The 27,499-nt window shown below is 34.5% G+C and overlaps 1 protein-coding gene across 1 annotated transcript in view; it reads left to right on the plus strand.

Annotated features, from left to right (window-relative positions):
- Positions 1-27,499, plus strand: part of DOK6 (docking protein 6) — a 157,205-nt gene that overhangs the window by 37,596 nt on the left and 92,110 nt on the right. Inside the window, exons 3-4 of the mRNA XM_026044837.1 lie at positions 608-722; positions 25,862-25,981. Of these exons, the coding sequence (XP_025900622.1) occupies positions 608-722; positions 25,862-25,981 (235 nt within the window). The remainder of the gene's footprint in view (positions 1-607; positions 723-25,861; positions 25,982-27,499) is intronic.

Raw genomic sequence — 27,499 nt, forward strand, 5'->3', positions numbered from 1 at the left:
TTTTTTTCTTTCATTTGTGTTAATTGTAGTTATCTACTTCCATCAAAGGAATCTGGAAATAGATGTGGTTTTTTTACTGTATGTTTACTATATTGTATGTAACTTTATTGATAAACTATTGAATCATTTGGAAAATAAAATTAAATTTTGAGTTCTGACAAGGAGTACAATGCTACTTTGAAGACAGATAAGCCTGTATTCCTTACAWATGTAGTGACACTAATTGACATGATAATTAAGTTACACCCCTTATCTACTAAGATGTTGCTATTTCTWCTCTCTCTATAAATTTGATGCATATTATGAGAAAGATTAAACTTGTATGAACATAGGAATTGGAAAGTCTATTACAGAAGAATAACAAGACCATGCAGAACTTTATTAAAGAATTAGATTGGTTTTTTGATACATTAAATTTGATAGAAAGTTTTGCCACTTCAGAGTTGCCTTATTTATATATTTTGTTTTTGATAGTGGCAAACTTATAAACTTAAGGAGTGTCATTAAAGAAACAAAAAAAGCGGGTAGGGAAAATTGAATAGTTGTAATTAGTATTTTTATTTATACTATTTATATATTGACCTAAAATATTTTTTTCTATTTTAAGGTAACTGAGCTGCACAATATCAAAAACATAACCAGATTGCCTCGAGAGACCAAGAAGCATGCAGTGGCAATTATCTTTCATGATGAGACGTCAAAGACATTTGCGTGCGAGTCAGGTAAGCAATTGCTACTCCAGTTTGAAGAAATCAAGTTACAGCACAAGGAATTGCTTAAGTGAATTACCTTGAAACACCAGATAGGTATCCTTAGCTTAATGGGAATTTGTCGTAAACAAGAACTTGGTTTGGGGATTTGATGATGAGTTTTGCGGGTGAAGGCTTGGTTGGTTGGTTGGTTGGTTTTTTTTTTAGTGTTTTGTTTTGTTTTGTTTTTGTAATCTAATTTGGAAGATGTTGTGGATGTTCAGAGCTTTTTTCTCTGTTATTTATCTTTGACTGGATTTTGCACCCTCATAATCAAACAGCTCGGCAGATTTTCTGCTAAGCTTCTAAAACCAAGTAAACAATAGCTACGGGGTAATACTAAGTCAAGACATGAAATATCATATTCAGTTTTTAACCAAGTTTTGCTATAGGCATTTGCTAAAGTAATAATAATCCTGCTACTACAAAGAGGTAAATAACAGCCAAAACCTCAGGATATTTTAAAGCTGCATGTCAAGCACTCTGCAGTTTGAACTGCTACATGGCATACATGGCATAATGACTAAGCTAAGCTGAGAGCTGACTTCATGGTACACAGTGACAGGCAGCTACCTAGAATATGCATCAAATGATGCATTGTYAATTTACCTATTTCTTGTTAAAAAATATGATTGTACATGTATGTGATCCATGGGATATTTCACTTGGAAAAAAAGCTTAAATAAACAAATTTATTGTTTGTAATATTTTGGATTGCTTTATGACATATTTRAAACTGTACACCTTAAAATTGTCTATCATTATGTTATCATATAAACATTCCATTGTGTAGACTCTATGCAGATATAATGCAACAATATTYCAGAAATATTTGGAGGAGATTGGTTAAAAGTGTGTAAGATCATGAATTAAATGGTTTTTGGATCAAGTGTTTCAAACAGTGATCTCTGCTTGCTATSATGAAAGATAAATTCACAGAACATACAGAAAATAAAGAAAATGTGTGACTTTGTAGGAACAGTTCAAAAAACAATGGTATTTCACATCAAAGACTTTAATTTCTTCTGTTTTGAAGTAATAGTAGCTTCATGTGATTTATAAACTAGTAAAAATATTTCGACTGTATTTCAACATCACTGAAATCAGTTCTATATAAAGTTTCCTGTTCTGCTTCCTCTCAGTTGAAAAGATCTTATTTCTTCCTTAAAATATGGTTCAGATATATTTTGAAGAATGCCAGAAAATCATGATTTCAAGTTTCTTCGCAAAGCATTACTTTCTGTAAAGAATGAGCAAACTTAAAGTTCAGGAAATCCAAGTTCAGGAAACCCAGCCCAATATCCTTCCTTTCAGGACCATAGAGCACTTTCTCATATTTGAACCCTGAGAYATATATCTATATATCTATATCTATATATATCTCTCTATATAAGATGCTAGTACCTTAAGTTGCTGCCTGAGTGCCAGTGTGAGATGCACTATATTAGGGTTATAATCTATGCAGAGGAGTGTCTTGAGCTTGAGAAAGCCTCACAGTCACAAGCTGCAGTAGTCCTGGGTGACTTTAAACTCCCTGACATTTTCTGGAAAATCTGTGCAATTAAGTGTCAGTACTCTAGGTTTTTGGAATATATTAAAAACAATTTTGTCATGSTAGTGATCAGTAAACAAACTAGGGGAAGTCCTGAGTTAAGAGACATACATGGCAGGATATCTTCTGGGAAATTTTCTTCGAGAGTGAAAGGGCCTAGGAGAGCTGGCTAGTTTTCAAGGACATTCTCCTCAGAGCACAGGAAGTCCATTCTAATGTGCAGAAGACAACTGAAGAAAGCCATGGCTGAATGTGGAGCTCCTGACTGAACTTTAACAGAAAAGAAAGTACACTGAAGGTGGAAGGAGGGACAAAGTCCCATATCCCTGTGACTGTGTCACAGAGACATAGCCTGCACACCAAGGAAAGAGTTAGGAAAGTCAAAGCTTAGCTGGAGCTGAAATTAGCAAGGGAGGCGAAGGGCAACACAGAGTTAAGTAGGGCAGCAGTAAAAGCAGGGTTGGATGTGGATGCCTTGCTCARTGAAGCAGGGGTCATAGCAACAAGTGACTTGGAAAAGGTTGAGGTTCCTCAGCCTCAAGAAAAATTGAGGTTCCACATCTTTTCTGCTTTTGTTTTCTCTGATAAGTCATGTCCTGAGGCCTTTAAGATCATAGCCTGTGGTAGTGAAGTGGTACTCACAGTGGAGGAAGATAGAGATAAGGATCACATAACCTACTTGGACACAAATGAGATGTGGTGCATCTGAGAGCAYTGAAAGAGTTGGCCAATGTCATTTCTTTGCAGCTCTCTCTCATCTCTGAGAGATCATGGCAGTCTGGGAAGGTTCCTGATGCCTGGAAAAGGCAATTGTCACATTCATCATCAAGAAGGGCAAGAAAGAAGATCCAGATAACTACAGGCCAGTCAGTCTCACTCCAGGCTCTGGGAAGTTTATGGAGCAAATCCTCTTAGAAGACATTTCTAAACACATGAAGGACAAGAGGGAGACTGAGAGCAGCCAACACAAAATTATCAAGACTAAATCATGCCTGACYAATTTCATTGCCTTCTGTGTGAAGGTGACTGGCACTGTGGGCAAGGAAAAGCCAGTTGGCATTGTACACTCTGATTTTAGCAAGGCCTTTGAGAATATTCCACAACTTCCTTATTACCAAGCTGGATAAATAGAGGATAAGTTGGGGGAAAAAATGACTGAACTGCTGAACTCAAAGATTTGTGAGCACAAAGTCCACCTGGCAGCCAGGAACTAGCACTGTCTGTCAGAGATCAGTATTGCAGCAAAACTGTTTGTCATCAACAACCTGAGACCACCAAGTGGAGACTCTCAGCAAATTTGCTGGTGACACCAAATTGGGAAAGCTGTCAATGTGGCAGAGGGCAGGGCTGTTGTAGCCTGGATCTACTGGATAAATGAGCTAACAAGAAAATCAGGAAGGTCAGCAAGAGCAAACATCCTTGCCCCTGTGATGGAATAAACCATGCAGTGATATAGGCTGGGCACAGGCTATCTGGAAGCAGCTCTGCAGAGATGGCCCTGATGGTCCTAATGAGCTGGAGTCAGCAGTGTGTCCTGACAGCAAGGAGGGCCAACCATAACTCAGGCCCTATCAGTGGACATGTAGCCAGCAGATCCAGAGGAGTGTTCCTTCCTATGTATTCAACACTTCTAAGACCATATCAAGAATATTGACATACTAGAACAAGACTGGTGAAGGATAACCAAGCTGATCAGAGGACCAGCATGTGGAATATGAGAGGCTGAGAGGGTTGGACTGTCCAGCCTGGGGAACAGTCAGCTTAGAAATCTTTTTGCTATGTACAGCTACCTGACCAGAGAACATGAAGCCAGACTCTTTTGAGAGGTGAACATTAATAGAAGAAGAGGCAATGGACACAAGCTGAAATATGGGAGATTCCAATAGATGTTAGATTCCTCTACCATGAGGATGGTTGAGTTTTGAAACAAGCTGTCCAGGGAAGCTATGAAGTCTCCATATTTGGATGTGTGTGGGACATGACTGACCTGAGCAAATTGGTTTGATTACACCTGCACTGGCAAGAAGGCTCAACTAGAGGACCTTCAAATGTCCTTTTCAACCTGAATTACTCTATGATTCAAAATTCTTGGTCCTTTAAAGATAACAGTCAGTAGCAAATACTTCTTAATGCTATCCAGAACCCTCTGGCAGCTATCTGGTGTAGATCCTGCAATAATGGATTCCTATAAAAGTGAATTACTGTAGTACATTCATATAAAAGTGTCAGATAACTATTTTTGAAAGATTACAAAACTGTGGATATAGCGGAGTTTCTAGCAGTTTACCCATCACCATGCCTTTAATATGTGTAAACTGCATAATTTCCATCAGATGTACTATTTTGTTTCATTAAAATCCAACTCTGTTGATCCCAGATCCGTAGTATGTTCTGAAACAGAATGTGGACTAGAAAAAATACTTTTGTAGCTCATTTCAAAGACTTTAGTTTTGCCTGCCCACAAGTAACCRTTACCATTTTCAATGCTACTGAAATATGCTAAGCACTATTCTTTGTTTTATGAAACTTATTTAAACTTTATGAAACTTTGTATTTAAAATATTTATCTGTTTTCTTTTTATTAACATATCTCCCACGAAAAAAAAAAAAGTTTAGTGCCTGTGGTTATTCTGGGAAAATGCCTAAGCTTCATGATGTGATGTGGGATGATAATTTTGGCAAGCAAGGCCGTTTCTTCATTTCACATGATAAAATACCTTATCTTTTTGATATGTCTTCTTTCCTGTAGCTTCAATGGGAAAGAGGTGCTCAAGTATTTTTGACTCAGTCAAAAWATCTTGTCCTAGATTCATAGTTACTTGACATTTTTGAATTATTCAGGAGCCCGAAGTTTCATGATATGATTTTTTTTTTCACCTTTAACATAGTAAACATTATAAAGCAGGAACAGATATTGTGCTTTCCTATGTCTTGATTTGCTGGGTAAGATGGGCAGGATAGTAGTCCTGATTCCATTCCTAACAGTCTGTTGAGGACAAGGTTAATAATTTCCTGGAGAGGAGGAGAAAATGATGCTCAAAGCTGAGATGAGTTAATTGGATTTAACAACCTCGGATAGGGTTTCTAGTCAGAATTGTACCTAGGAAGATTTAAAATGACCTATGTAATTTTGGTTTGGGTATTTAAAGTAGGTATCTTTCCCTGTGTACTCTAAAACAAAGTCTGTGTGACCAAAAAAAAAAAAAAAAAAAAAGAACCACATTTTTTTTTTCTGTTACTTGACTTTCCCAATAAAGAAATTAGGCACAGCAAAACACTTGTCTTTATTAAAAAGTCTCTCTAAAGATCTAAAACATTTTGGTCCTCATCAGAAAGGCTGAAAGCTGTGGTACCTTCAAGGCCACTGGCTTTGTTGGCTGAGAGCCTGTGGGTTTTGTCTAAGCTCCTGTGGCTGCCTGATGCAGCCATATCTTCTGATATCTGGTCTAGGACATGGATAGTTGTAACTTCGATGACTAGCAAGCAGTAGTTTAAAATTTTCTCAGTTACCATCAGTTACCAGTTATTTCAGTGGAAGTAAACTGATGAGGCTAAATAAAAAGAAAGAATAGCCTATAACTTATAGTCATCGATGGCTATGTAGAACATGGAAGGAAATTTGCATCATCAGTTTCAGACCGTGTATATCCTGATTACAGCTGGAATTTTATGGATTTTTTTTTTTTTTTTTTTTGAAAGTTGCTCACATCAGGTTGATCATCCTCGAATAGTAGCTAGCTTTCAAATAAAAGTTCCTGACAGCACCACAGTAGTGAAAGTCCACACAGCAACATAGTATCTCTTTTAGTGGTGCTAGCAAAATATTGACTGTTAAAAGTTTCTCTCTCCATAAGGCTTATTGGAGCCAACTTGCCAAGTTTGTGAAAATCCTGTTGTAATTTTCATACTGCAATTTATGAGAAAATTGCTCCACTTGTAAATCTATTCATAAAGGAATTATTGATCTTTCCTTTGCAAATGACATGGATTCAAATATAAGACAAAACAAATTAGGGATGAAATATGATTTCCATCTTTTTCTTTGATTATCAAGTGAGGTTTGATATGAAAATAAGGAAGCAGGAGAAAGAGATTGCACAGAAATGTGTGGAAGTGTAATTGTGAAGCAAACATAGGCAGCACCAAAGATAAAGGTGTTTGTCATGATTGTCTTCAGAATGGTSCCCCATTCTACATAGAAGTATATGTATTGAGGAGGACTATTTATTTTCAGGCATATATGAACTGTAGTTAGTAACAAAACAAGCACCTACAGCATCATTATTTTAATAGGCTGTACTTTGGCATTCCCTTAAAACTTCCACTGATGAAGTCCTGGGAAGACAGAACTGGAGAACTGTCAAAATAGTCCAGCAACTATCCTATTTGAAATTTCGATGCATATCAACAGCTTAAAAGATGGGTGCTTTTGGATTACAATTACGAAGAGCCATTTAGCCATTAGTAATTGTATCTTCTATTATGACTAATGATACAAATGGCTACATAGACTTTAAAAATGACCAGATCAAAATGGCAACTTTCACTGTTAGTTCTGTGGGCTTCAAGCTCTAGGAATGTGGGAGCTGTTAAAAGTGAAGTTCAGCACTGCAAGTAGAGTTTTGGTCCTGGAAATTAAAATATAAACAAGGTTCCCTTTTCTTTATAAAAAAATTACTTCTGTATAACTGAAAACTTTAGGAAAAATGTTACTTTTCTCTTTTACAGTGGCATGGATTKTACTGTGAAAATTTGTAATCCTATCTTTTTTCACTTTATGGGTAGTTTATTTATTTATTTACTTCTCTTTAAAATACAGGGTTCATGGGAAATCAGAGGYGTGTTTCAGCTTCCTTGTGTGCCACAATCTTTTTAAAGAAAAAAGAATACAGCATTGCATGAGATCGTGTGTATTGCCCTAGAGTCTTACAGCCGTCGTATTTTGATCATAATGTTTGCAATACTTTGCGACTTTTGGGCACAGATTAATCTGAATCATAGTTATAAACATTATTTTTAAAGATTATTATTTAGGATGTGCATTCTTTTGATCATGAGAAATAGTTCCTTCTCACTAATGATGACTTTTGTATTTTTGTCTATGCATTTTTAATTAAAACATATCTTTCTTTACTACTGCTTTCTCATATGCTTTCCTGTTGGTCTTCATTTTCCCATGGTTGCCTGTTCCTGCTGAGTACCTTCCACCTCCTCTTGCAATRAGAGAAAATCCGAGAACTTTCTTGGCAACTTGGCTGAAAGCCGTTAAGATTTTTAACTGCAGAAATTAGAATTGTTCAGAAGATGTAATAYAGGAAATTCTCATTTATAGACTTTAAAGGTCAAAACATTTGGGTTTGAAATTATTCCCTTTTTCAATTAAGTTTCATTAAATAGTATTTATTGCAGATGTGTTAAGTGTTCAGAGTGCCCTTGATGTTCATTTGCTGTAAACTTGTCTGGATGTTCTTTACTTTCAACATAGCGGATCTAAGTAAGTGAAGAAAGTCCATATTATTTTTTCTTCCTGGGCAAAAATATCGAAGTGTAGACACTGTAAGAATTTACCATGTCTCCGTTTTACTCATTCCGGTTGACACAAAAATCAAGCAGGATAGAAAAATCAATCAGGATAATAGTGAATCATCCGTTTTATGGAGTGTACGACTCTTTGGGAGTGAAGGAGGAGAAAAAATCTTCCCACTGAGCAGCTTCAGAAAAGAAGCAGAAGAAAGAAAGCAGAAACAAGTAGAAAGCAAACATTTTTAGGAGCTAAAATACAGAGTCACCACCTGTTTTTCACATGCCTTCGTACAGTACAGACCAGAATGTCAGTTCACCTTGCTTTTTCTACACTGCACTAAAACGTGCTCTTTCAAAATAATAAAACTATTACTGAAATCCATCCGAGAATCTTGATGAGTTTTACAAATAAAATGATCTCTTATTATGAGTTGTTATTAGTGATTAGGAGAAGAGGGAATGGAAGTGCAACTTCATTAACTGAATGGCAGATGAATGGGACAAAGCCAGGGAAAACTGACTTGAAGCTCTGTCTCTGAGGACTTAACACCACTATATGAATGCATATGTATGTATATATATATGTATATAAATATTGATGTGTGTGTGTATCTATATATATAAASAATCTACTTTCATTAAAATGTGTGTGCATAAAATCGTAATATAGTTGTATATTAGTTGCTATTAGCAGTAAGAAGTATGAAATATTGAAGCATTTTATGCAAATAGAGAAAAATTTCGATCTCTTGCCCCTTATCCACTGCTTTCTGGACTATCTGTGTGTTTGTATTCTGTGAGTAGATCTTGGCATTCAACAGAGAAGTTTTCACAATTGACTTCCAATGGTACAGGGGAATAGACAAACTGTATTCTGAAACAGGAATAAATCCATGTCTTCTTCATCCTAAGAACATCTATGTTCTATTCTTCAAGCTATGTGTATTTTTTTATGATGTAGAAGCTAGATTCTGTCCAAGATTGCCTTTTAATGCATTCTTACATGTGGGAATCAGGTTATGAAACAACACCCTTGAGTGGAAAAGGGTGAGGACTGCATACAAATTTAATGTTCCCATTTTGAAAGTACTTTGGRAACATCTGTGTTAACAACCACTACAGAGCTCTCAGAATATCTCATGCTAAAAATGTGTCATTCTCACTGATTTTTGCTGAGTCCACAATACATAAAGGAATTCCTTTTTTCTTTTTTTTTTTAGTTTTTGTCATTTTATCACTGTATTRTAGGTTGATTTTTTACTCATGTTACTCAGGTTCTTAGGAATACTTTATTGATTTTATTATGACAATCAAGGAATTGATTATGAAATGATGAACAGATTGTCAGTTAGCCACCTGTAGCCTCAAAGAGGTACAAGGCTATAAAGAATTACAGAACAGTGTAGAAGAAGTTTTATCATGAATTGAAAAAATAAGTGAAGGCTATAGTAATTGTCTAATTATATTTATTATCAAAAATTATATGCAAAAAAGTGGAARTAATACTGAGATATTTTCCTCTCGTACTGATGTATAAGTTTTTCCTATTATTTATGCATATTATTTTATATATAAATTTTTATATATATATATGTAAAATACATACTGACATCAGGAATCTCATGCATACACAAACAYGCACACACACATGCACACAAATATATATGTGTATGTGTTATTCCTAATACAATGTAGTTTGTCTGGTTTTTGAACATAATAAAAGAAAACAAAAATATATCAGGAGTGCTAAAGTTGAAGAGGGGTAGCATTCCAGCACATGTTTAATCACTCCTCCATCACTGTGTATGTGGATACATGTCTGAGTAATTTTTTCTAGGGGCTTCTGCTGTGACAGGTACTTTGGAATAGAACAGAATGAAACTGCATTTTAAAGTCTGTTGTGCATCCAGGAGTAAAAGGCTCCATTTCTTTTCTAGGCTTGTACTTTCCAGCACATAACATTAGAAAATATTATAATAATGTCTCTTTCTTTGGTTGCAGATTTGCTTTTTTTCTGTAAAGGTTGAAATTTAAAAATAGTTTAGAAACTATTCTTGTGGGAAGAAAATTTAAGCAAGATATTTCCCCAGGAAATTTGAGCAGGACTCCAGAGYCTAATTATTGTAGCATGGCTGTTCCTCAGACTTTTAGGCTACTGTCTCCAACAACATAATACTGGTACCCTTGATGCCCTGGGTTCTTCAGAGCCTGCCAGGCAGACTGGCAAAGAGATGGGTTGATTTCTGATTGCTCATTTAGGATTTGGTGAAATGGCCTTTAGTGAGATCTAGGAATAGCACTTGCGGAGACCTTCCCCTTAATACCTTGCAGAAATGTTAGCACTGTGTTAAGATGCATCATCTGCAAAAGGTTATTTTTTACAGTGTATATTTCTATATTTTTCACATTAAAATCTCTTATAATAATAGAAGGATACAAATACTTAACTCATGACTACCTAAGAAAGCATCCTGCTGTTGGACATATTTCTACTTCTTTGGTATCATTCGTATCCTAGCAGCTCTCCATAAATACATGCACCAGTACTGGGTTGGAAACCAGGTATCAKCTGAGATACAACAGCTTCTGCTCAGCTATGTGCAATGAGGGTCAGATCTCCTGGGATCTCTGAATCTGTATCACCCTGGAAAATAATGCAACTTCTGCAGTTCCTGACCTCTCCTGAGCAAAGCATACTTTTAGTGACAGCACAAAACTCGTGACGTTAATTTATAGATTGAATTTAGAGTATTGACAGGTGATGTATGACTGGCTGAGTCTAGGRAGAGTTCAGTGAATAACGTGATAATTTACTGCTCCAAATCTGAAACATCAGTTCTTATTTTCATTCTCTGTCAGAATTCAGTCTGAATTGCATTTGACCACCTACAGTGTATAAGGTAAGCAGGGCTGTTGTAGTATTTAATAGGAAAACATACAGACCTGTGATTGAGTTTAAGAAGATAAGCAAATATGTTTAAGCCAGAAATGACTCCCAAATTCATTAATTCAAAGTTTTCACATTTCTTACATACTGGAAAAGACTACCATGTCTATAGTTAGTGACCTCCAGCTAAAGTAGAAAAGGTGCTCTCTGCAGCAGATTACAGGAAGCTTTCCAGTATGTAATTATGGTCTTACTGCCTTTGAGAGTGGACTGTAACCTCTAATGTACTTTCTAACATAAGTATTTTCTAAGTGAAAAGATTTTTTTTTACACTTCTTATTATTATCTTATTATCCAAAAAGGCATCCAGTCCCTTTGTGAGCTCTGTAAGGAACAATGTCCGTCTTTGCCAGTAATTATGTGTCAGTCTTGGAGTGTCCTGATAAGACCATCAAGACTGTGTTTCTTGGGAGTACCGAGCCTAAAATCTCCTTTTGGAGCTTTTTTAGAGTAGGTCTGTAAAACATGCAAGATTTTCCTTCATATATTGGTCAAGATTTCTATCTAGATGTACAAATGACTCATTAATACAGCAGACATTATATTTTTTGTATAGTATATTCCCTGATGCCTGACATTCCTTTGTTTACAGTAACAGATGACCCTAGAATGAGGTTCCAAGTAAAGCAACATCTCAAAGAGAAGCCTCAGCCATTTCCCTGATAAATAAATATTTTCCTGAATAAATTTTATTGTCCAAGTAGCTCCTCTGTTAGTTTTGAAAGTTCAGCCTTGAATTCTCTGGAGRTTTTAAGTTAAATATCCTCTTTATTTCAAATAAACGAATTTGTTCTAAAGCCAATCAGTGAACTGTGTTTTGAATGACTAATGATCTGAAGCATCCTAAAAAGAAAGCTGTGGTTCACATCCACAGTACCGTTTAATGCAGTTTTAAAATATTTTAGTTTTAAAAACAGTCTCCTGAAATACAGTATTCCTCAATACAATATTAATTGCAGTACAGACTCTTCTGAAGATTGCATTGAAACAGGAAAAACAAGAGGTTTTTTTTTTTTTGTAATTGCAATTGCTATTCAGCTACATTCATGAACTATTTTGAAAACCAATACAGAACCTTTTAGCTATAGATTCTATTCTAAAGCGTGACTGCTTTTAATGTTTGATTTAATCAATTCTAACCGCTGCTAGTGCTGCTTTGAAAGTTACKATGAGGTTAAAACTGAAGTTAATCAATAGAAAAAAAAATGACTGAGAGAAGCTGTTAACTGCACAGGTCTTTTGAAGATGTGTTTTAATTTTTAAATACCTGTTTACTTAAATCTGTTTTTATTGTCTTTGAAACTTAGAAAAGAGTGTATTAACATGCAAAGAAGGCAAGCAGGTGTTAATCATGGTGAATATATAAATTATGTCCCTCCTGCTGAAATAGCTATCATTGAATTGAGAAATTCTATAAAAATACAGAGATTTTGTATTTTTATTCTAGAAATACATTTTGGGCATTTTTGCTTTAGATTCAATTTTTAATTCAAGTTGCTTGCAGATGCCTGCAAAAGCAGAATCAATGTCGTATTAGATTTAAATTACATGTGCTTTGCTGGTCTAGTTTGCTTTGCTGTTTGGTAGTTTTTGAGGAGCACCTAATGTGATAGTTTACTAGATCGTTTCAAGTATATTCTGAGTTGCTTGATAAGGAGTTTATTTTTTCCCTAATTCAGATCGACCAACCACTCATTTTAATTCTTTTATATGTCACAATGAAGAGAGAATCGATGGTTCTGTTCACAAAAGTAACATAAAATACTTCCATATTGTGTTCATGTTTTTGTTTCTTTAAAGAGCATCCATATGGTGTGCTGGCATATGTTACGGGTTAAAGCTTCGTATTCAGGAAAATCCTTATCACATGTACTAGTCTTCTGAAAKCTCATGAAGACCTGAGCCTTACACTGAAATGAAAGCTGCTTATTCATTCAAATTAGGAGGGATCCTCTTCTGCTGGGAAATCTAGATCAGTCTGGTCTGAAGACTGAAAATATAGAAAATGTGGACATTTCTTAATTTTGCTGTGATTTCTCCCTGTTTCTCAACTCTGGGTACATTTCGTATTTTATCAGTATTTTCTGATGTGCAACTAGTCTGCATGTTTCTGATCATGTCAGGTAAAATGAAAAGTGGATAATCTCAAGGCCTTTCTTTGTTTCTTTTTTAAACCTTTTGCTAAAAATACATATAATTCCAAATACAAACATAATATTTTCATTTTCCTGTAAAGACAGATTTGAACTACAAAAAGTGGTCACTGCTTGGCTCTAAACTGTACCACATTAAAAATAGTATATAAATTATGACACAAAGATAATCTAGCAGGTAACAGAAAAATAAAACTTGGAATTAGTGAAGCTCAATTTTTTTGGCAAGAGGAAAATGGAACTAAGTCTATCAATCAATCAGCTTTATTATGTAATCAACTTACAAGTAAGAACGGTGCTTCACTGATAGAGTTCCTCATTTTTTTCTAAAACGGGACATACTTTGCTAAGATTGCTCCTTGGAATACTGTAGTAAACTCAGACTTACAGCTCCATTTCACAGTGGTGCTGGTTCACTAGCGATATGAATTTCTGTGCTTCTTTAGAGTTCTACACTGGCCAAGTCTTTTGCTAGTACAGTATCTCATTTCAATTTCAAGGCAAAAATAAATCAATCCTGTAACTGAARTTTATGTTCCATAAATAAAACATGAAGTAGGTATTACAACTGTTTTTTTTTTCTGCCTAGATTGTGTTATGGATAATTTTGACTGGACCCAGCAATTGAAGTAATCRAATTAGAGAATTTGCTCTGGGTATATAAAATGAATATGACTAATAAATGTAAAATGAAAGAACATTTGAATGTGCTAATGGACAAGCCTCTAGATAATTAATCTAATTCATCAAAGAAACACAGACAGGTCTTTTTAAAGTATGTTCCTATAAACATTAATGCAGTAAGAATGGCAAAATAAATCACTGTTTAGCTTCCATTTTATATTCTAAACATTAATGATCTTACTGATCTTACCATGCTAGGTTTGCTTGGAAGTGCAAGGAGCCCAGCCTAAACTCAGCAGCGGTCACTGGATTCAAAAGAGAAAAATGAATAAAGAGAAAAATGAATTAAACAGGGAGTCTGTCACTTATCTCCTCYATTCTTTCTATTGATGGGAAATGAATTAATGGAGAAAATTCAAAAAGCCAATGTCATCCTTTCTGAGGGTAGCACAATATCCATGACATCTCTGCAATTTAAGCAGCAGTGCTTACAGCATATGTCACTAGATATCAGCACTGTTCTGTTATTGAATGCTGTCCTCTGTTGCTGTTACAGATAGACAAAAGTATAGATCAGCATTATTCATGGTACAAAGCTGTATATTATCTTTGTCTAACTAATTAGTAACAATATCTTCGTTGTGTGCTGAATACAACTTGTTTTCTTTCYGTGTCATATTCATATTAATATCATACCTTCCTGTTGAGAAATATTTTGCAACCTGTATAGAAATATAAGAAGTTGAATTAGATTAAAACATAGYTACTGCGGTTACTGACCAACTTTGAAGAATCTGAGTCCTGTGTATCTTTACAGGCTCTTCATACTGCTATGCATTGGTTGATAATTAGAGATTTCTTTAGATACTTATCTTGTCAAAAAATGATTTTAGATATGTGTAAAACTAAAATGATTAGTTCAAGTATAGAGAGGAAGAGAAGTCAAAATCTTAATTTCTGAGGACTTGATTTTAGACTTTTCAAACATATAGCTCTGGCATGTCCCAAAAGATTTAGGAAGAAATTGGATAAGAGTCAGACTATTTTATAGGCAGTTGACATTTTTGTGCACACTGCATAAAGAGAATGATAATAATTCTTAACTCTTTAAGTTTTAAATTATTTTAATTTTGAAAGGTTTCACACATCTATAATTTTAGTCTCTTTTGTGGATTCAAATATATGACAGTATGTAAAAAATCTCTATGAAGATATTTTTAATGTCTTTAATGGATGTCTTGAAAGGAAAACTCCAAATTTATAATGTAATTCTATGTGGTGGATATATACAAACTTCATTCAAGAGAGTAAATGAAAATTTTTCATTTCTCTGATATAAAAAGACAAAATTTCTCTTCTGCTAGCTCAGAAAAATACTACTTCTTGAAAATTGTAATATCTGTTGTATAATAGTAGTGTCTTTCATTCGTAYATCAATCTACTATATTATATTATGGGTTTTGTGAATGGAAACTGAAACATGCATTGATATTACAAGCAAATTCATGGAGGCTTTATTTTTCAAAATAATATATCTAATTCAATGACCTTCAAGCATGGCTGGTTTAAGATCCTACTCTGAACTGCCAATGAATGCTGTATGTTTTGTGCATTTTATCTSTTCTTTATACATCTGCTTAGTGTTTTCACTTATTCTAAACACAGCATGTCCTACTTCTATAGGTTCCCCTTTTATTATCCTCATCATTTGTGAATGATTCAATTTAATAATCCACTGATCTCTGTCAAATGAGATAAGGAGATTTKGGCTCTTTGCGCAGTATGGGTATATTCCATCCCTTTTTCCTTAATAAGGGCACTTCATCTCTAAGAAATCTCTCTCTCGGGCAAGGGCGCAACAGTGGGTCAAGAATCCTTTTGTTCAGAATTCAGAGACACAGAATTCAGAGCTGCTACATTGCATATGAGAAATGAAAAAAAAAAAAGTATTTCTTAGCTGAGTAGCTGAGGAGAAGATTGGTTTGATACTTGCATTTTGGATTGCATATTTTAGCAGTACCTATGCTATGAAGTAACTCTAGTTGACCTGCAGTGGACTGCTCCCTGGTTCCCTTAAGAATCTCTTCAAAGAACAGCAGTCAAGTCAACTAAGTATGGCTTTATTCTTTTGAGGGTTTCTGTGCAATGCTCTCAGCTTTGTACAAATGTGTAGGTGTGTGCAAACAGGTTGGCCACTGTCTATAGTGATATATCGTCCAATGACAGCAGAATAATCCCTTCATACATTACCTTTGTTTGGAAGGAAGGAAGGAAGGAAGGAAGGAAGGAAGGAAGGAAGGAAGGAAGGAAGGAAAAAAATATGTCTTTGCAATAGTCACTGGAAAATTACATTATTCATCAAAAAAAAAAAAAAATCAGTCAGAAATGTAGATATATGTGAATATGTCCATGCATATTGTGTTTGTGTCCAAGAAAAAATGAACTGTAATTTCAGTTAACAGATTCTTAAGGTTTAGATATCAATTCTGGTATCATGAGCTTGAGCAACTACACTAAGGGAGTATGCATGAGTTAAAAAGACATTCTCTAGAATAAAAAGAAATGGTTTGAGAGAGCCTTTTGCAGAGYCTTATGTACTTCTACTATTTGAACTGTTTCCTTAAGGATCGCAAAGTAATCTAATGGTTTTATTTTGCAGTTTATCTGAATTTAGGTATTTTCAAGTTCACTTATAAAATAATTTGATTATAAATTAGAAGTCATCAGCAGTTATTTGATTAATTAAAATTAAGAATTATTGTCAAAAAGAAAACAAACATCTTATTATTTTAGCAAATAACAGAACTGAAACTTAATACTTTGGATAGAAAGTTAATTTCAGTAAAATATTTTGGGTAGTAAAAGCTCATCAGAAGAAATCTCTCATAGTTTGGTAGAGGAATCTTAATTAGGAAAGAAACTCAAATATTTTTAATCTATTTTTTACCAAATACTGTGTTTTATAGGTCTTTAATAATCATTAAAAAAAAGTGGTATATTTAATACACATAAGTAGAAAATTAGTTTGCTTATATAGAGAGTGGATTTCTGCATTTTTCCCTTCAATCAAACACAGATGAATAGACAACTTTTATTTTTTTCCTTATAAAAATTCCTCAAAAAAAAAAAAATTCAGTTAATAATATGTAACATAAGATAAAATATTAGATATAGAAAGCTTCTACTCCCTTGGACATGGCTGATCAAATTCATGAAGCATTTTTTAAAATGCTTGTGTATAAAATAGATTCTGACTATTGATGAATTAGTTGATATCCAGAGCAAAATATAAATATGCTTATATGAGTAGTGGGAAAGATAGGCACATGTCTATGCATGTACTGAAACTTTCATGCTTTCAGGAAGGAAGATTTCGGCATCTACTTTTTTTTCCTGAGGGTTCAGCATAACTGCTGGTCTTGCTTTCTTTGGAAGATGTTGACACAAGGTCACTCAAGATCTTCGTTTCATGAGGAATGTAAACTGAAAATTATACAGTAGAATGAGATTGTGATTAAGCACAACAAGCAAAGAGGAGAGGGGAGCAGAGGGGAGGGGAGGGGAGGGGAGGGGAGAGGCCTTTGGATTTAAATAATATAGAAATGCAATCTGAGGAAGATACTGCACATAGTATTTAGTCTGATGGTAAGTAGAGACTATATAATTTCAAAAGTTTGCTTTTTGTAATTGTGCACATTGAGATTAAGTAGAAGATATGCAATAGTCTATAATTAATACTTAGTTTTTCCCAAAACTAATTGTTTTTTGTAACTAAAAATCAAGTTGCATAATATGTACTACTGTGTTATGGTTGTTATTTTATTTCAGTCAAAAGTTGACTGCAATTGCTTTGAATCTGTGGAAAAGAGAAAGCTTATTTTCACCTCCAATATAAAAAAAAATCTACTTGTTAGCTCTAATAATAGCAAAGAATCAAATATTTGTATTCCTATAATTTGGGGAAAAGTGCCATATTTCATAGAAAATGGAAGTAGAGACAGAAAAATGATTCTCGTTACTATAAAAGAAGCTTACAGCAGTGTTTTCGAAGAGGTTTGCTAAAGCCTTTGCAACATAAGAATGGGGCAGCACCCACCATGATTTTTCTGTGCTCAGGCAAAATRGGAGGGAAGTGTTTAGCAAAACAAAGTATTAAAAACTGGAAGACAGAATACCGGATTATAGATACCATCTATTCTTCAGTTATGTTGACAATTCCTAATGATTTAATGTAGAAGATGTTCAGATATCTGTTGTGAAAGTCATGTGGTCAAAGCTATAAAAGCAATGAAGCAAGTAGCAGAAACGATGCATATAGCTTAGAACAAATGCTTATCAATTTGATCATTATTCTCCTTATCAAACAACATTTCTGATCTTCAAACAATAAGATTTGGTAATAATTCAATTATAAGAATACTTTGAAGAAAAACTAGTGAAATGAATCTTAGAATTTACACTATTGCATATGGAGTCTCTCTAAAGATTCTAACTTAAAGGTGTTAAGGCTTTAAAGGCTTCTAACATAAAGGAAAAAGGCTTCTAACAAAAGGAGAAAGGAAATACTTCAAACTTACACGCAAGTTTTTTTTTTTTTTTTTTTTTTAACTTTCAGTTTCCACTCACTGAAGCAAAGTCCTTACAACTTTTCCAAGAGAAATAAAATCATGTTAGGAGTAGATTAAATCTGAAACAGTCTGAAATATTAAGCCAAACAAATACCATCATTGACTTGACAGTCATAACGTTAGCTGCATAACTTAATGTGATAGCATCCTCTGTGTATTGTRTTACTGGTGACAGACCCTTTTTGGACACTTGACTGATGGTGTTTATGTCATTCCCACTACAGACAAGCTGCCTGAGGTTATTTTACTTTCATGTCATTGTCATTTGACATTAATAACTGCTTAAGCAGGTACAGATTGACAGTCCTGTGGAACTGTCCAGCTCCCATGGCGGATTCTTGTAACTGACCTAGTGCTTTCAGTCACTGTATGAAGGTTTCTAGTATTTCCAGACAAGTTTTGATAAGTCTTACTTAACACTTGAAAAAAAGTTTGCATTCAGACCAAAAAGTTTCTATGGATATTTTTGACTTACTGTGCTCTCTTGGCCCACTATTCATCTATTGGACATGCTACTGCTTGTTAAACACTTATATGGTGGAGGACACTAGTCCCCAGTGTGAAGTAGTATAGTGAGGTTAACTAGAAACCTAACCTCAAGGACTGATTTATACCACTAAATAGCAATTTATTTCATGAGTAGCATCATTCATTTCTCTAATACTAATCCCTGAGGAAAGTGATATTCACTTCCTTGATTGCAAACATCAGCCTCTATCAAAAGGAACAAAATATGTCTTATAGTTGCACTAGCATAAGTAARTACTGAACGGAGAAATCACTTTCCTATATGTTTATTTCTCTTCCTTTTTCCCATACATTAACTAATAGTAAAGTACCTCTATTTGTATGAAAACTACATTCTCAAGAAACATTTTAGGTGGGAAATTTTGAAATTTATACAGAGCAAGATGCATTGCTCTGCATGGCATTTTATAAAGTCTGAGTGAATTGTCCTTTCACTGCAAATTCATCATTAGTAGCCATTATGTACAAAGTTATCTAGTCCCTGTGCAGTTCTGCAAAAGTTGGTATGTTAGACAATTTTGCAATCATTAGACATTATTCCTTATAAAGTATTTGACTAATGACAATATGCTGCACATATCATACATCACTTTGGCCTTGTAAAATTTGAGTGTTATATGGTATAAATTATATTTTGATGGGAAAAAACTGTTACCAAAAATCTCCGTCTGGTCATAACTCTTCATGGGAGGTTTTATCTCCTGTGTTATATATACACCAATCTCTATAATGTATTGTAGCCTTTACTTGTTGATTCCTATGTGTGCAATTTTATATTGGAAAAAGGAGAGTTGTAAGTAGAAATGTACCTATTGGGTACAAGTACGTTATAGTTTATTGGATAATAACAGCAATATGGCAAGTCTTTTTGTCCTCGTGAAATACTGTTCTTTCTTTCAAAAGCATATTCACTTAACACAGTGTTTACATTAAAGGTGGAATAGTAGCCAGTCTGGTAGCCAAATGTTGGTTAATCAAGTTGACAGTTTGATCAAGCTTTCACAAATGAAAGGGGAATCTTCAAGGAAATGTCATTTTGCATACATCTAGATAACATTATGGACACATAACTGGCTATTTGCAAACACATGTACATGCACAAATTTAAATGATCAGAAGCCTGTTTGTAATGTATCTTGCATCTTCTCTGGATAAGTGTGCATAATTTTTGGCATAAATATTTAATTTTATTATAGCTAATGAATGTCTTCTGGTAATTGTTGCGATGAGTATTGTTGCCCTCATGTCAATGATGACTTCAAAACAATGAATGATGCAATAATGGGAGATTCTAGACTATAGATAATAGAGACCCTATCTTCTCTCAGTTAAAAAATGTATTTGAAATATATGCTAATAGTTAAAGTTACAAAATAATATGTGTCGATGTTGTTAACTATTCAATTAGCTCTCTTACTGCATTATTCAATACTTCCTTAGGAAAAGCTGTAGTTCTTAATATGTGAAGATAGTGCAGAGAAAGGTCATAAATAGATAGGATATCCAAAAATATGTGTACATTTTAATAAATGGATATACATACAAATTAATAGCCTTAKGATTGTTGAATGGGAAAGAAAGAAAAAAGAGCTATGTCAAAAATTATGGGAATTCAATATACTGATATTTTTTACAGAGATTCTGTTACATTTTCTTTAAAATAATTTGTTACAGCCTGAATACAGAACACTTTCAGTAAATGATCAAAGGTTAATAGCCTATGTAATTTGCCTTTGGCATTMAGTTCAGTAATTTACAGAAAGTTTCTGCCTGTTTTTCTTCTGAGGAGATACAGGCAAAAATTCTATATTTGAACCTCTTATCTTATGAAATAACTTCTTATATAATTGGTCAATACAAATCTAATTTTAATAATAAAATTGCTTTCATAGTTACAACCCACTATCTTTATGATAACCTAAATGAGAAGCAAGTTTTAGTCTCACTATGGCCTAAAGTGTATGGCCTTACACTAAATAGAACTTATCTCCCCTTCATTACTTCTTATCTATCATTTAACAGAAATAATTGCATAATTCTTGCATAGCCAGTGTTAATTAGTAATACATGTCATTACTCGACATAAGTAACATCCATACATTCTTCTTAAAAAGAGTAAAGAATGTCCATACTGCTTTGTATTGGTGTCTGTGAGTGGCCATGAAATGCTTTTGTAAGAAGACCTTAAATAATGCAGAGAATATTAGGTGTAGTACATTTAAAATAATTAACCAAGTAARAAGTATTTAAATCATCAAAAATCATGGGATATAGGATAGATTTCTCTAAAACATTACCAGTTTTAATATGAAATTACATACTGGCAGGCAATAATGATATTTACAAGTGAAACAAATGAGACCAAGTCTCTGTATCTACTGTATGTGGTTCAGGTTCATCATGATAGCACATTGCTCCCATCAGGATTCTGTGATTTTTTTTAGAGATTCTATTTACATCTTGGTGATGCTTTACAAGATATAAATTGTCAYGTGTAACTTTTTTCTGAGCCATCTTCCTTGACAGAGATTTTCAGATCCTTCTAATCCAAACAAGAAAAACTCCTTCTCTAGGTTCAGTCAAAAACAGAATATTCAGTCAGATTGCAGGAGGAGGAGTCAAGCAATTCACCAGAAAATATATATAAATGTTTCRAAGACAAAAACACTATTATTTTAGATTTTTACAGTTTGCCATTAGGGAGAACTCAAAAAGTAAATGAGACTTTTACATGTACACATGTATGCTATTTCCTACTTAAATTGTGGGCCACTATGTTCATGGGCTACACAGGAAGAGGAAAGATAAGCAGCCTTATCTTCGTTTTTAACCTTTAAAGGATGGATTGAGCCATCTTTTGCCCATGCCATTGCCATGACGGGACGATTTCTCTGCTGCCTCAGGGAATGTAACACAGTCAGAGTGCCTCAGGAGAAAAAAGCATGACAGTCCTCATGTATTTGGGGCTTTATCTCAGGACTGTGGTACTCAACCCTGTTGGTAGCACCCTGGCAAGAAGTGATGACCTATTTCTCGCAAGCTGTGTCATGTGAACTTAGCTGGCAAACATGAAAGAACATGAAGTTATTGGGAGTCATGTGATTTTACTCTTAGTCTAATATTAAGTGTTAGTTACAAGTCTGAAACCACCCTAAAACAAGGTAAGTCTCATACAAAGATCTCCAAGGTTGACATAAAAAAATTAGTCTCTTCTTCAGCCTCTTCTCCCGTCTTGTAGTGTTTCATGTGGAGCAAGAACTGATTTAAACCGTGAATAGCAGAAGAACTCTTTTGCTATTAGCAGGTTATTTTTAATAGGATTTACCATCATAATTTGATCTCTCTGATTATATGAACAAAAATCACCTGTGATGCTGCCTCTCTGCTGTACACCGCTGCCGGGGTGGCAGTTTGTTCCCATTAGCTGGGACATGGCATGCGTATAATGAGCCGAGAGCTGAAGTAAAAATGCCACGTCACGAAAGCACATGCACTGACCTCGAGGCCTAGGTAAACTACGGAGGAATATTGCCACGAACAAGCCGTGTATTTTCAGAGGAGATGTTTATAGATTTGTTCCTAGGGATGATTCTTATGCAAAGTGCAGGGCCTAATTAAGTTCTCCCATCTCTCTGTATTTTTCTCGCCTCCTGACATTTGTATAGCAGCATATTATAACGGAAATACGGCCCAGATGAAAATGCATGTTTGTTGATTACATTTGTAGCTGTGCAAACATGCTTTATAGTTTATCATGCAGTCCAACAATTCAGTTAGCTTAAGTTGAAACTAAATTATTCAGTGCCATTTTTTTTTGAATTGACCATTCAATGGACCAAATTTCCAGTGACATTTACCATCAATAAATCTAATCTGCATGCATTAAAGATACAAATTGTGCTGCCCTTTTATATGGGTTGATTCCACTGCAATATTTCATCTGTTTCAGTATTTGTGCTTAATCAGAATAAAGAGCAACTATGGTTTCTTTGTTTAGTTACATGCCGGCTGTTACTCTTTCTTTAAAGAAAGATTGCTGCTGTGACTGATCTAGCCATGTACTATAAATTTTAATAAATGCATTTCAAAATTCACAAATAATATTAAATCTGATATCCAGAAACACAAAGCATTCCAGACTAGTTGCAAGGGTGAGTGGTGAACTGCTGATGAAAGGAGAAATATGACTTTAGCTATGGAAAGTAATTTACCTGCTTCTAAAAGGGCTTTCACATTTATGCCAAGGAAATGTCTAAGACAATCCGCTGCAAGCAAGCAAGAGCTATCAGGATGTGTTAGGTAAAACTCAGTCGTACTCTTGACCTTTCAAAACCATGTGCAGCTAACGTTGATGCTTTTGACAACATGCACAAGTTGTCACAGTTCCTTGGAAGGATATTTCCATTCTTCATTGAAACAGTATTTTCTGTACTATGCAGTTGATAGTTATTTTAAGATATAAGTTTTGAGTTATATAGCATATGTTATAGCCTATACTTTGCAAGAAAAATCCAAGTGTAATCTTGGATCACAGTTAGTTTCTCCTGTGCAGTTGGAGAATGATCTAATCAGTGTCTAATCATCAATGTCGTGCAGTAAAGAATCAGCAACTTAAATTAAACTGCCAGATTCAAACACACTGAAAGGCTGTTTTGAGATCCAAAGTTTCAAGATTTAGATGTTCCTGTAACAGACATAGACAGGTGGACTGAGGAGATGTAAATAAAGATTCTCACAAGAAATCACTTCTAAGAACAAACCTTTTTTGTTTTCTAATACTTCTATTTGAAATGTGGTGTGAGGATGAATATAAATAGAACCTGTAGCTTTCAAGCAAGAGTCCTGTTTTGAATGAATATCCGTGCTAAGCTAGACTTATGCAAACACCAATATGTTTTTCTTTCTCCCTAGATATTTGTAAAAATAGAGAATAGAGTTTAGGATATGTTTAACAGCATCTCATTCTACATTTCCAAAATGTATCCCTTCAAAATGGGTGCATACATAATGAAAAAAGTAATAAAACATTCTATAAAATATGTAAACAGTTATATTCTGATCATGAGAAAAATCATAGATTCTATACATATTTCATGAGCATTTATATTGTTCTGTTATACAGTCTTGGCAGAAAAGAAAGTATAGGACCACCAGATTAGATTTAAAATGTCACTTTCATGCTAACAGTCTTTTCCAGCTTATTCCAAAAATTTTATCTGCAGTTGGAAGCACCAGTAGATTAAGTCAGTGCCATCCTCCCTGGCAGGCTTGCTCCCTGTATGCCCTTGTGTCCCTGACAGCCAGTCTGTACTGCCAGATTATGGCAGTGGGTCTTGTGGTCTGCTGATGTCTCCCAGCATGAAACCCCCTCCAGGGAAAGTTATGATTTATAGGCAGGGCACTAGTTCAACAGACCTCAAGAATACCCAAGGAAATAGCAGAGACTGACAGAGAGGAAGGGAAATCAGGAGGGAATCTTCTCCATGCATGAAGTGAAAGCGAATTTRGAAGAAGTTCATTAACCTAATTCATCTTTTCCTCACTAACAGGCCTACATTTTTATTGTTGTCCAGAAATATACCTTACTTCCACCAAGGAGATATGTATCTGTAAAAAAAAGTAATAAAATAAAAAATAAGGAACAGTACCCCATAAGCTCAATATTTTCTCTTCATATGCACAGTTAAATATCTGGATATTACTGGCAAATTCTCTCTTGCTATAAGGAACTGAAGATGCTTTGGGAAGACAGGCTTTGGGGATGTGTATCCTGAGACAAAGACTCTGCAAAAAATTAGGAAGAGTCAAGGGAAACCTCTTGGGTTGCAGTATTCTTATGCCCTCACCACCAAAATCTCCTGAGTCGCTGTGACGGCAACCACATTTGGCTCTCAGAAAGTCTGTCCTTCAAGCTACTTGTGTAGGGACTTGATAGCGTAACTCAGAAACAATTCAGTTTTTAAARCCTTAAAGAAAATGACCCTGTTGTCCCATTCTTGTCATATGTTTCTCTCACTTGCAATGTGTTAACCTGGTGAGGAGATAAAGATCGTACCACTATTCATGGGAAAGATTTTTCCCAGAAATATATATTTTTCATTAATTACAGTGAATCATCAACACCGGATTTCACTGGATGCATACAGTGTTTTCTTTCTCTCAAAATTTCAACATTACTTTGGAAATCTACGACATAAATATTTCCCAGGTATCCACAGAAATAGAAATGGAAAATACTTGCAAAATTTGATAGAGACATTACTAGATGTTGGAGTCATCCAATCCTTAAGTTAGATTAATTATATCAATAGATGCTCAGTCTGAGCCTGGTGCCAAGCCTGCTCTCCAAGAAAATTCCCCTATGATGTGAAGCATACTTTGTAATGAAAATTAGTCAGCCTGTTTTATTAACTGTGCCTTCACGCAGTGTGAAAGTCTATTTGGGATGAAGTTTGTATGACCAGTTCCAGAAATTTTGTGTTTGGGAAGTGAAGATTGTGTGGAGGGGAGGCCTATGTGGGTTTGTGGGTTTGGATCTTGGACAGCTGAGGTCTGGGGAGCTCACAGATGTAGATCAAGAGGATGCAGCAGCAGAAACTGGACCAGGAGATTTTGAATTTTCATAGAAATATTCCAGATTGCTCTGGAGAAAAGAAGACAGAACTGATAGAGTTCAGTATTCAAACTAATTTAACAGATGTTCTTTTTCAGTACAGCAAAGAAAATGATTTTGTATTTGAGAATTCTTTTTATTACTTTATTTTGCTTTTAGAAAATTGCTTTAAAATATTTTAAGTGCTATTTTTATCACAATGAGCAATAAAGAATATTTTGAATACTAGATTTTTTTCCCTAATCTATATTTTTCTTTCAAGCAGTTTTTCTGGAAAGGTACMACCTTTAAATCTCGTATTCCCTTTCTTCTCTCTCTGTCTCTGTCTCTCTCTTTTACCTCCACTATCTATCACAATTTAAAAACAGGAGATGCAGTCCTGTAGTGTGAGTTCTTTTAAATGTTCATAATTCCAGGCAAAGAAGTAGGTGTGGAACTTTATGCTAATAACTCATGTTTCAAAATGAACAAATTGTCATAAAACTAGCTTGTAAGTAATTTWAAAAAAAATTCTCTTCTGATGTTTTTGTCCATTTTTTTCCAGAACTAGAGGCCGAGGAGTGGTGCAAACATCTCTGCATGGAGTGTCTAGGGACCAGACTCAATGATATAAGTCTTGGGGAACCCGACTTGCTTGCTGCTGGAGTCCAGAGAGAACAAAATGGTAAGTWATTTTGTAATTGCTGCTATATCTGTTCTTGGGTGATCTATATCCTCTGCTGTATTTGCTGTTGTTTCTTATCGGGGAGATTTTTCCTATTGCTTAGAAGTATTGCACTAAAATAATCAGTAAACACACTGGATATGTTTTAGAATAACAATTTTATTTTCTACAAATGAAGATGAAGTTGATGCCAAACAACACAAATACAGTGATTTAATGTGTTCATTATGTTCACATTTGACATGAAAAATTATGATTATGACCTTTCTGGTTCTGGAGAGAATGGCCTCTGTGCAGAGGAATAAAGCAGTAGTCATTCCACAGCCTTTGAAAGAAGGTGATGAATATTTGAACAAGGCTTTGGATTGCAAAAAACATTTTTGTTTCATGCTCATGCATGTCTTGAACAATGAAATCTAGATCAGATGTGSATCTAGAAATCTCATCAAATGTTGATCTAGAAATGTCAGCAAATACATCTAGTATTCAGATACTATATATAAACCTGATCTTATAAATCTTCATATAAAGGTTTTTAAATTAAATTCATGCAGGAGCAATGCTAGTGAATAAAATATTCAATAACAAAATAAAATCTGTGATTATAGTCTCTATTGATTTCTATTAATGAACATGAAGGCAACACAAAATATACTCATTTATTCCCTTCTAAATCCCTCCGGATTATTAATATTTTCATGCTTAAATAAAACTCAATATCTTTTAAAAAAGTGATAAAACAAATTGTCTCAATGGTTATAAAATTTCAAACTATCATTAAAAACAAAATCTAATAATTGAATTATAGAATAGCACTATATAAATTACATTGTATTAATTTCTTATAAGAACTTATTCACCTCTGAAGTTAATACTATAAGATGAAAAAGAAATTTTGTTTAAAGATCAGATATTACTGAAGTATAACTTTAGAAAGTTCCAGTGTTTGTGGAAATTCTTTGCTTACCATGACACTAGATTCAATATGTAACCTGGTTTAACTTTACATATGTGTCAAACTATAGTACAAATTACACCTGCCAACATTGTGGAAGAGTGATAAGGATCAGATACAACTGATAATGATCAGATACAAAGCATCCTATCTGCTTTATATGCATAGGCTATAGGTATAAAGGCATATACGCACTGTTAGCAAGAGAAATATGTGAGCAGGTGCAGTTCTTTTACAAAAGAGAAGAGAAATGAATCTTGTCAAAGCTTGTAATGTGAACAGAAAAATAGTTCAAAATTCTTCAAGCTGTTTCATTAGCGAATCATCTAGTGTCCAGCAGCTTTGAGTCTTAGATGAAAAATACTACATTTCATCTTGTTTTAGAGAGAAAGAGATGCAGTCATACGAAACATATCCAGAATATGCAGATTAGTCCTGTTGCTTGAGCGAGTCTTGATTCAGTTGCTTTAGTGTAGGAATTAATTGCAGTACTAGCAATAAACAAAGAGAACATAATCTGCTTCTTTATTTCTCAGAGTAAATAAAAGGATAAAAGGAAGCAA

The sequence above is a fragment of the Nothoprocta perdicaria genome, unplaced genomic scaffold (assembly GCF_003342845.1).
Source record: "Nothoprocta perdicaria isolate Ctin4 unplaced genomic scaffold, notPer1 scaffold_388, whole genome shotgun sequence".
Classification (NCBI taxonomy): domain Eukaryota; kingdom Metazoa; phylum Chordata; class Aves; order Tinamiformes; family Tinamidae; genus Nothoprocta; species Nothoprocta perdicaria.